The 11914-nt window shown below is 38.9% G+C and overlaps 1 protein-coding gene across 1 annotated transcript; it reads right to left on the bottom strand.

Annotated features, from left to right (window-relative positions):
- Positions 1–4432: 4432 nt before the first annotated feature.
- On the bottom strand, positions 4433–5374 carry LOC142437508 (olfactory receptor 2B2-like). Its single transcript, XM_075540636.1, has one exon. The coding sequence runs from the start codon at positions 5372–5374 to the stop codon at positions 4433–4435; it is 942 nt and encodes a 313-aa protein (XP_075396751.1).
- Positions 5375–11914: the final 6540 nt, after the last annotated feature.

The raw sequence follows: 11914 nt of genomic DNA, 5'->3' as shown, positions 1-11914 counted from the left end.
GAGTCAAATCTAATCTTGAGATGTTCTCAAAATTCAGGTGGGGAGGGATATACTTAGGTCATGCTTTGTCTCTTGTGGATTTGTTTTAATTCTCTTCAACTTCAACTTGAACATACATATAAGCAATTGATTATCTGTCTCAGTTTCCCTGACCTTGTATTGGCTGCTGATATTAAGCTTCTTCATCATCTCTTCCCACAGATTTAGTCAATTTGACTTCTGTGTACTCTATCTGGAGAAGTCCATGTGTATAATTGCCATTTGTGTTGTTGAAAGGGGTATTTTCAGGGGAAGGAGGGGGGAAATGAGGAGCTGCTATGAGGGCTCAAATAGAAAGAAAATATTTTGAGAACAATGACGGCAGAAAATGTACAAATGTGCTTGACACAATGGCTGGATGCATGGATTGTGGGAAGAGTTGTAACAACGTCCCAATAAAATGATTTTAAAAAAGAAAGAGATATTTTTGATGAGAAAGTCATTGGTCTGGCAAGATTCTACCATGTGACCTCTAGCTTCATTTCTATGACCAAGACCATATTTTCCAACTACTGTTCCTTTTGTGTTGGTTTCAATTGTTGCCAATAATTATCAATATATCTAAGTGCATGTGTGATCAATTTCAGATGGAAGAATTTGGTAGAAGTATGCAATGTCTTCACCACTAGCTTTAGTAGCTGGTTCATAATTTTTGTAATAGTTTTATTGACCAGATTTATTTTTTACACCTAGATATTTTCCTATCACAGACAGCACTTCACTTTAGGATAGATCTTGAAATGTTCTTTTTTGATGAGCAGCGTGAAGCCATTCCTCTTGGGTTTATCATATCTGGCCTAGTAAACCGTATGATTGTCTGATTCAAATTGCCGACACTAGTTCATTTCTGCTCAGTTTTGCCTAGGATATTGATCTTTGTGCATTCTATTTAATTTTTGACAACATCTATTTTTCCTAAATTCATCCTTTGTACAGCAAAACTTCCACTTATTAATAGATGTTGAGAGCTACTTCATCCCTTTTTGAGTCATGCACTATCAGCAAAGAAGGTTCTGGATGTTTTACTCCATCCACATCATTCTGGTCAACGCTCCTTCGAGAAGGCAGCTCTTCCTCAGGGCCTTCTAACCCGAGGAGCTCATCAACCAGCACTCTATGGGTCAATGTTCTGTTCTATTCATGGGGTTTTCAGTGTCGAATTCATCAGGCGTGGGCAGCCTATTCCTTCTCCTTAGTCTGTGTTTGGACTGTGAGCCTGACCTGCTGACTTTTGGATTCATCTATTTCTGTTTCCACCATTCTATGGTCTTCCAGTTTTCTGGTTTGTCAGCCTGGAAATTTTATGAGTTAGGAAAAACCTCTAGCTCAAACTTTTACTCACAGAAGTGTGCCAGGCAGGATTTACCCACTTCTACAACTCTTTGATTTATATATATATATATATATATATATATATATATATATATCACTGAAATTAGCTTCTCTAGAGAACCCAGCCTAACGCATGTCATATCAATGGAATCATATAGTATATAGCTTTTGAAATAACCTATTTTCCCCACCTAACATAGTTCCCTTCATATTTATCCAAGTTGTCGTATACATCAATTTTTTGTTCTTTTTATTACTGAGTAGAATTTTATTGTTTGGATGTACTAAAATGCCTTCATTTATCTGCTGAAGAACATTTAGTTGTTTACATGTTTTAGTTATTATAAGCAAAATGATGATGAGAAATAATGCCTGGGTTTTTGGATGAACAGAAGTTTTCATTTTTTATGGGATAAATGTCCAGGCATGTGATGGTTCGGTCATATAGCAAGTGAACATATGTTATATTTTCAAGAAGCTATTGCCAGAGTGATGAGATATCAGTCTCTTGGTGTTTGATTCTATCGCTTTTTTATGGCAGATGTTCTAATATAAGGATAAGTTAATTGCTACTAGAATTCCAGAGGCCAAGGGGCCACTTGAAAGGCCAAAGGCTAGATAGAAACATGTGCATCCTGGCATGGTTGATAAAGAGTGCTGTGGACTGAAGGACACAAGGTCACTACAAGGAGAACATCGCTGGGACAGTGGACTGCTGCAAGCAAGTTCTCTCAGTTCTACGCGTGTCTTAGTCTTCTTCAAATTCACTGCCATGGAGTCTGTTCTGAGGCATACCAACAGACCTGCCCCTGTGGGTTTCTGGGACTGTAAATCTTTATGAGAGTAGAACGCCTCATCGTTCTCGCAGAGTGTAGCTAGTGGTCTCGAACAGCTGAACTTGCAGTTTAGCTGCATAACTTGTAACCCACTACACAACCAGGGCTCCATGCGGTCAAAATAAAGGTTTCCAAGGGGATTTGCTGTGTCAGTTTGATACAAGGCAAAGACCTCTATTCAGAAGACTATAGTGACTGTTTTTGAGATTCCAAAATTGTAAACCTGATAGGGTTTTGTGAAGAACAGGGATCATCACATGATGAGTTCCAAGATAACTGAAATGGCCGGGTGAGGGAAAAGGCTAGGGAAGTGGTGCTGAGAAAAATTTTCCCTTTCATGACAAGGCACCTGCTCATTCTTTGAGGGTAGCAAGGATTGCCTTATGAGAATTTTGTTGGCAAACATCAGTCCATCCACCCTACAACCATGATTTTCCCTCTGCAGACTTTTTTTGATACTCAAATTCAAATAAAACATTTAAATGAACATAATGTGAACATAAGGATGCCAAAATCGACATTTAAAAATGGTAAAATTGAAGAGTGTAAAATTCTTTGGGGAAGAGTCAATTCGATGGAAACAATATCTGTAGAAATATATAGATCCAGATGGAGAATGAGTTGAGAACTGATAGATTGATATTTTTATATTTTTGCTTAATAATGGTTTATAATTTTGAAGCAGTGCATTATGACTTACCTTTGTGTGTGACTCTATGTATATGTAGATTATATATTTTAATAATCAAAAGATAATCAAATATCTGTAAAATATGATTATAAATTATTTAAAACTTCCTATTGAATAATATACTACATAAATGCAGGATTAACTTTAAAATATAAAAATATGAGTGAATTACATAATTTTATGTCAACTTGAAGATATACAAAATGTAGGGTGGGTATCCAATCTGTCAATCAGGTCAAAGGCTCTGGTGCTTCACTGTGGACGTGGTCTCATCAGGAGGGCCCTCTCTCTCTGCCTTCACCTTCCTGCTTGCTGGCCAGAAGGGGAGCTGCCAGAACCCTGCCATGCTTCCACTGCCCTTGGATACACATGACTTTGCAATCATAGGCCTGTGATATTCCTGAATTATGCACCATTGTATGTAATGCATGAGTCCCAAGAGGGACTTATGGACTAGTATCAGACTTATGGACTTGAATTGGAATAAGTTGGGATGTTTTCTTGATATGTAATTATTTCTTGATATATACTCTTTATCATGCATATAGGAGTGTCACTGGATTTGTTTTTCTAGTCAATCTGGCCTAACACCAAAAAACCCTCAATTTTTGTCACTCTATTTCTCTTGTAATTCTTGTACATCCGCAGTGAAGTGAAATTACTTAATTTAGCTCTTCTATCCATAGTCTTGATAACTCCTACTAAGTGAAAGTATGCAAGTAATGTGTACAAGATTCTAAGGAGAGGATTGGTCAGATTCACTATTCCTCTGAGCCATTACAAAGCAAGCAGAGAGAGAATTCCATGACCAGTAGTAGGAGGAGCCATGTTTGTCTGAAATCTCGGTGTGGAGAAGTGGTGGCATGAGAGGCGATAAAGCAGTGGTTCTCAACCTTCCTCATGCCATCACCCTTGCATACAGGTCCTCATGTCGTGGTGAGCCCCCATCCATAAAATTATTTTCGTTGCCACTTCAGAACTGTAATTTTGCTACTGTTATGAATTGGGTGACCCCTGTGAAAGGGTCGTTCAATCCCCAAAGGGTTGTGACAAATAGATTGAGAACCGCTGCTATAAATTAAAAAGGAATTATGGTGGTAGCTGTGACTATGAAACAGAATTTCTAACTTTCTGGCCCATAGAACGAATAAAGTATCAAACAGTAGGTTGGCTTCCAGAATGGGATGCTCTTTGGGCACTTATTGGGTGCTAAAAGGGTTTTATAATACTTGCTAAACAGGGAAGAGGACAAGGGGCCATGTGGCAAAAGGTCAAGGACCAGACACAGAGATGTGCTTCCGGCCATGTTTGATAAAAGATGCTGTATCCTTAGACAAAAGGGCTGTATCCTTAATAGTCTCTGAGCCTGACTTGGTGTAACCTGTTAAGTGCATTAACAAACCCTCATAACTGTGATTGCTGTCTGTGAGTTTGGTGTGCTCATTGCAAAGTATTATTCAAATCAGCATAGAAGTAGTGTTGTGAGAGGGGTGACTGGTAAACTTCAACTCTTCAGCAAGGCCTATCATATTCCTTATTTCTCGATCAAGAAGATCCTTGCAACCAACCTCTTCAAAGCTTCCTTTACATCTTTGTTTCTAAGTGTGTATATGGGTGGGTTCAACATGGGTGTGATAATTGCGTAGAAAAGGGACACCATCTTGCCCCGGTCCTTGGTGGCAGGAGATGGTGGTTGCAGGTACATATAGATGGCAGTGCCATAGAAGAGTGACACCACAACCAGGTGGGAGCCACATGTCCCAAATGCCTTTCGCCGGCCTTCAGATGACTGTATTCTCAACACTGCTTGGGCAATGAAGCCATATGATATCAATATGAGTGCCACCGGTATTAGAAGGAAAAACACACCGATGAAAAAGAGCTCAGCCTCATTTGCGGTTGTGTCAACACAGGACAACTTGAGCAGAGCAGGGACTTCACAGAAGAAATGGTCCACTTCTTTGTGGCCACACAGTGGCATCTGAAGGGTCAAGCTGGACTGCAACACCGAGTTGCTAAAGCCACTAATCCAGGACGCAGCTGCTAACTGGAGGCAGAGCTTCTGGTGCATGATAACTGAGTAATGGAGAGGCCGACATATAGCCACAAACCTATCAAAGGACATGACCACCAGGAGAAGACACTCAGTGGAACCCAGGGCCAGAGAAATGAGAAGTTGGACCACACAGCCCTCATAACTAATTGCCTTCCAAGTGCTACATATATTGACCAGCAATTGTGGAACTGTGCTGGTGGTGTAGCAAAGGTCCAAGAAAGACAAATTGCTAAGAAAGAAATACATAGGAGTATGGAGTTTGGAGTCCAGATGCGCCACCAGAATTATTCCCAGATTGCCGACGATAGTCAAGATATAAGAAAGGAGGAACAGCACAAAGAGTGGGAGCTCCAGCCATGGTCGGTCTGAGAAGCCTAACAGGATGAACTCCCTGGGGACGCTCTCATTTACCTTGTTCATGTCAACTGGCTCAACCCTTGGTACTCTGAAAAGTAAAAAGTAAACAATTCTATCAATGCACAATATTGACTGTGTCAGTTATAATTGATAATGCTTTGACTAAATATATACACTGTTACTATTAGGAATGCATTTCATAAATGTAATCCCTTCTTTGCAAGTAGTTCAAGTAGTTTCTATATTTGTAGCAGTAAAGTTACAAGTTACCACAGTGCATTTCAAAAAATTTCCACTTAATATCATCAGTTTCAGCACTCACAGGCTGTATCCTTTGATTTTTTTGTTGTTGTCCAAATACATTGTTCTCACTTCTCTTTACTGCCCACCCACAAACAAACTCACCACCATGGAAGTGATTCCGATCCTAGAGACCAAGAAGAACTGCACCTGTGGGTTCCCAAGACCATAACTCTTTATTGAAATAGAAAGCCCTGTGTTTCTCCCATCTTTCAACCCAACTACTAGATTGATGAAGTCGCACTTCCTGTCATATGGTATTTCTCCTTAGTATTGATGTCCCTGATCCTATGAGTCAGTTAAATTCTTTAAACACCATGCCTCTTGTACCAAACCACAACAAGGAAAACCCAATTTGTCTAGAAAGTTACCGGTCACATTGGAAGGAAACATCTCCTTTTCTATCGGTGGCTTTTATAAGGTGCATGGAACTGCTTGATGACATGAAATTTGCTGTCTCACATGCCTGGGCTTATATTCCTACCTTCCCATATTGCCCTGGGAACGCTTCATAACCTCTGATATTCAGGCTGCTCATTTGTCAAATGAAGATAATACTATTTGTGAGTCGTTTTCATGTGACGTTTCTTAGATTACGCAGTTGAAGTTCTAATCTTTAGAAAGAGAGCTGTACAGATGAAAAGAACAATAGCCATCCAAGGCTGAAATGGGAAGCGTTGCTTAGGATTTTGGAACTTTACATTTTCTGGGGCAAAGAGGGAAGTTGTGGCTCAGAGGGAGAATTTTTACTTCCATGTGGGAGACCCACGCTCCATTTGTACAAAGGCACCCCCTGTCCTTCAGAGGAGGCTTCCGTGTCATTATAATGCTGAGCAGGTTTCCGGGGAGCTCCCAGAGTAAGAAAAGTGGGAAAAGGGTTTAGTGATCGACTTCTGAAAATTATTCTAATCCCAAACCCATCATGGGATGGCACAGAACAGGCAACTTTTTGTTGTGTTGTGCATGGGAATTCCATGAGTCAGGGGATCATGTGATTGTGATGTTGGCTTGGTGACAGTCAAAAACAGTGAGTGGAAGATGACTCCGTACATTGAAAACTCACCTTTTCATTCCCTCCACAAGGCGCAAATTATCAATTCAGACAACACGAAACCTAGTTATCCGATGTGAAATGTCTATGTGATCAGTTCGTTTAAGTGCCTGTCATGTCAAGTATGACAGTGAAGCAGGAACTTTGAGACTGTTTGGGCAGAGGCTATTCAGAGTCTTAAAATTCCTTAACATACTAATACAGATCAACTCCATCAGCTACAAATGTAATTAACTCAGGGAAATCTTAACATACACTGAAGATATAAATTTGTTTCTCAATATTGGAATATAGTTTTTCTTTATTTTTCTTAGTCATTCAAATGTGAACTATGTGAATGTCAATCAACTTTTCCTAGAGCTCTTAATCCCTTCAAATTTTTCCTTTAACTTCAGCTGATATTTTAGGTATATAATCATAGATAAAAGTATGGAAAGATATTTAAATGTATCTTTTAAGTAAAAAGTGAATGTTACTGAACATTTGGGTCTCTGTATATATATACATATATGAAACCAAGCCAACTGCTAAGGAGTCCATGCTGACCCATAGAGACTCCCTGCAGGCTTCTGAGATTCTATTTATGGGAGTGAAAGCCCAGTCTTTTTCCCACAGAGCTACTGGTGGTTTTGAACCACCGACCATGTGGATTGCAGCCCAATGCTTAACCACTCCAGCGCCAGGGCTCAATATATATGTGATTATGCTTATATATATAGAAATTATCTTGAAAAATATAGGAGAAAATATAACACCTGGGAAATGGGAATATAGAAAATAAAGTGAAAGCTGCATTAACTTATAATGATTTGTGCTACTTTTTATAAAAAGATAATAATTTTTTTAAATTCTACTCACCAACTCACTTTCCGTATTCTACTGAAAACTAACATTGTTTTACTTTAAGATTTTGACCTTCGAAGGTTATTAATATTTTAAACACTACTTTTTAAAAATATTTCTTTCTCTGAAAGGAGATCTTCTCGAGGATGGAGTGTGGGAATATATATATTTTTATGTATTGAAAAAGTTTAGCATTAGCCAGCTGGACTCAGTTTAGGTGATTCCGATTTTGTTGGCAGCATCTAAAGTTTCTTAGTCAGGAGCCAGTCGAACAAATGCCTTCTTCTCGCCGGCAGTCCTGATGAAGGTGTTGACCTTGGCTGTGTCAATGAGCTAGAGCTTCTTCATAGCCTCTCTGATGTGGTGCTTGTTGGCCTGGACGTCCACAATGAACACCAGTGGGTTGTTGTCTCTGATCTTTCTCATGGCAGACTCCATGGTCAAGGGGAACTTAATGAAGACATCTTGGTAGAGCTTGCTTTCCCTGGGGCGCTCCTTCCAGGGTATTTGGGCTGTCGTCTTCGCCTCAGGGTCTGGGACCTCTGGAAGGTAAGTGACATGGGGATCTTCTTTCGTGTGTGTCTGTGGGCACCTTTCAGCCTGATCTTGGTTTTTAACGTCTTTGCTTTGATTCCATTTGGGGAGGGGCAGGGGCTTCCATCTTTGCCTCTGCACCATCTTTGTAAAAAAGGGGGATATGCTTTTCATTATTGACAAAATGATGTAGCTGAGGAGTTTGGCAGAACAAGATAACTGTCTCCAGTTCACGGAGCCCTGGTGGTGCAGTGGTTACAGGTTAGGTTAGCCAAGCAAGGGGAAGCCTGGGCTTTCTGCTCTCAGAATCAGTTGCCTCTCTGAAATCCACAGGGTTTCATCAGTGGCAGTGAGTTTAGTTTGAAAAGAGATTTCAAGTACTTTACAATGTCTTTGATTGTTATAGACATTCCCTCAGGTCTATAATTAGATTAGCCAACTTGACCTAAAAACAAAGAAACAAACAAACCACCAAACTCACTGCCATGGTGCTAATTCCAAGCCACAGTTACCCTATAGGACAGCATAGAACTACCCCCATGGGTTCCCAAGGCTGTAAATGTTCAGGGCAGTAGAAAGCTGATTGACCTAGGGGTGCCTTGCTGTGAGTCAGAAGTGACAATGGCTGTGAGACAGGTTCAAACACACCAGCCCCTCCATGGGAGCAAGGTGAGGCTTTCTATTCACATAAGGTTTACAGCCGTAGAAACCCAACTAGTGTCATTATGGGCCTCAAAGGTTATTAATATTTAAACACTACACTTTAAAAATGTTTCTTTCTCTGCAAGAAGCTTTTGTCAAGGATTGAGCATTGGAATATATTTTTTGGTATGTATTGAAAAAGTTTAGCCTTAGCCAGCTGGACTCAGTTTAGGTGATTCTGATTATGTTGAATCAGCTTGATGGCGGCGGGTTTGGTTTGGGCCTGTTAGTCCAGACATAGTCATTAATAGACCATTAATACACTGTCTTTTCTCATAAGTGTTACTGTTTAGATGGTTAGGTTGGCCCAACAGTACTTTTGAAAAGTGAAACGAATTAGGTATTATTGTACAGGGGCCTTCTTATCCTAGATAACTCTATGTTTTCTCTGACCTGGGTGAATGGCCTTTCCTGACCGCCCCTGAAGCTGGCTTTTATCCTCTAGAACTCGGAGTCCTCTCCGTTGAAGTTTCAGAAGAAGCAGTCAGTCAACTTCATTCCAGTGAGTTGATCTCCTCATTTGGAACTGCAATACTTAAAAGAATGAAAACCTGCTTTTGTTGTTAGTACACTCTGTCGCTGTGTGTCATATGTGACATCTCCTGAGGTTTCTGTATTCAGTGGGGGTAGAACAGAGTTAAAAAGAGGCCTTTCATTTTAGGAGGCAGCCTTGCAGCAGAATGAGAATGAGGCAGCCAGGGGGAAGGTCAAGGAAGGAACCTGGGAGATTTCGCAGAACTGTCCTCTCATATCGGGCTCCACTCAATTTCGCGAGCATTGGCTTCTCTTCCAAACACATTGTAGCCTCAAACAGTTTTCTGCTCTTGGAATCCTTTCTTCAGAATAAATAGTTGTGCTATTGGTTTGCATTTTACAAATTATAAGTAATTTTAATTTGGGGCTTTAACCCTATTATTAGAATTGAAACGTTTGTTAATAACCTAAAACAACCAGAAAAAGAAGGCCCTATCAGATTCTGAATACATATTCTGAAATTATATTATATAGGCCACTGGTTATTTACCTTTAACATCTTTGAAAATTGTTTGCAGTTGTGGCTGATACTTCAAAGGCCATTTTGTAGATTCCTCTGCTGTTGGCTGTATTTTAAGATAGTATTACGCTCATTGTTCAGTAGCAAACATTCACCTGAAAAGGAAACCAAAACATTTGAATTATGTGACATACCAAGAGAGTCCAAGTGAGAGCACAGCAACTAGATGACCACAGGAGCTACTGTAAGGAGAGAATTTTAGAAAGCTGCTGATGTTCAGCTAAGCCTTAGAATCTTCTTATTAAGTTGCACGATATTAAACAACATTGTTTGAGTTCCAAATTGTCCAGAAAGGTAACATGTATTTGAGCAGGCTGGTTAATAGCTTTGGATATCACTTTTTTATCTTCTGTAGCATTGATTGCTTTTCATTGCATAGGGCAAACATATAGAACAAAACATTTGCCATTTCTACATTCTTCACATATAGAGGTTGCTGACATAGATTGTCTGCTCAGCATATGGTTCAACAGGACCATTAATATTTGCTTAAAATGTCTACCACCCCAACAGAAGCTCAATATTCCCTAAGCATTTGTGTATTTTTCTCTCTCGTCCTACTGCCTCCATTGACAAGACCGTTGTATTGGCACAAGAGCTGCAACAATCGATTCAAGCATAACAGTAATTGCAAGGATGGCACAGGACTATGCCATGTTTTATTTTAGGTATACATGAGGGTGCTGTGAGTTGCACACACTTGAATGCACCTAACAACAATTTCAGCACTATGTCCTCTTGGTAACCACAAATAGATTGCCTATTCTAGGTATATATTATGAGTTTTGTATTTCATTTTTATGATAAAACTATTTACTATGTTTTCTCAAATTATCTCATAAACCTACAAATGCTTGAAAGGCTTCCAAATATCACATAGAACTCCATTTTCATATTGGGCTACACGGATAAACAATAGTAGTTAGTTTTTCCACTTAGTTAATGCATTGCAATTGGACTTAATCGTAGGATGAAGGTTAGACAGAAAATTTTCAGTTTGCAAAAGACTAAGATGTTAGGTAGAAACCTGTACTGTATTTACACAAAATTCATTAGCCAGTATGTAACAGATAGGCTTAGAACCTAGAACCAAACCTCCTTAAAATTCATAATCTCATAGAGATAACAAATATATTCATAATAGCATGCATGTTTTTAAAATTGTATACAGAAACTGAAGCTGAGTGGATCTGATTTTTCCTATCAGATAATTTGATCTCTTCTTGAGATCTGAGTTATATGCAGTCATGAGATCAATGCTTCGCACACTCAGATTTTACTTTGGTTTTACTCAGTAGCTTTCTGAAACATATTCTACTTACCTCCATGTTAAACACTAGTGATGGGTCAGTTCATTTTTATGTCCAAAAACACTTGAATTCAAATATAACTAACTAAATATGCAGAGATACAATGATATTTTCAAAGCTATTTTATTGAAATATTGGATGAAATTAAATAATTTTCTATTATTTCGATTCAGTATCTAGCAGCTCACATGGTCTCCATTCAGAGTTAAATAGAGAATAAGGGTGAAGTATTACAGATGACCAGGACATGTTATGCTCTTCCTCTATTGCTCAGCATTAGGGAATCAATTGTAATTTTCTTAGATTTTTCCCCAGTTTTGCAAAATGGATGAGAAATATTATATATGGTCACTATCAATATTGGATCTGTTTTTATCTCTGGGAGAAATTTCAAACACTGAATGGCAGAACTCTCCACTGTAGTTTATAGTAATTACCACATACCCATGGGAAGAGGGAGGGAGGAAATCTCTATCAAACTCTAATTCTTTTTCATATCGATTGGCTCAGCAGAGCCCTTTCTCTAGGGACTAAATCCTCAACTTTTTCTAAGACTAAAGAAACTATAGTAGGGCTAAAATGCCCTATCAAGGGAAATTTGGATTTTTTGCTATTGAATTTGTTTTCTTTTATAAATTATTCATTGAGTTTCCTGAAATCTTTTAATTCTTTCCATTAGGAAAGGATTTTTGTGGTTCCGTATAAATTGTCTAAAATTTCATCTGAGCTCATGTCACCAAGTTGTTGATTTTGATTTTGGAAAATAACATACTTTCTGTATGTAATGAATTTGCTAATACTTCTGAGCA

The sequence above is a fragment of the Tenrec ecaudatus genome, chromosome 1 (assembly GCF_050624435.1).
Source record: "Tenrec ecaudatus isolate mTenEca1 chromosome 1, mTenEca1.hap1, whole genome shotgun sequence".
NCBI lineage: Eukaryota > Metazoa > Chordata > Mammalia > Afrosoricida > Tenrecidae > Tenrec > Tenrec ecaudatus.
This window is presented reverse-complemented; position numbering and strand designations above follow the sequence as displayed.

Coding starts and splice junctions, on each gene's coding strand:
- LOC142437508 (XM_075540636.1), bottom strand. CDS start 5,374: ATGAACAAGGTAAATGAGAGCGTCCCCAGGGAGTTCATCCTGTTAGGC.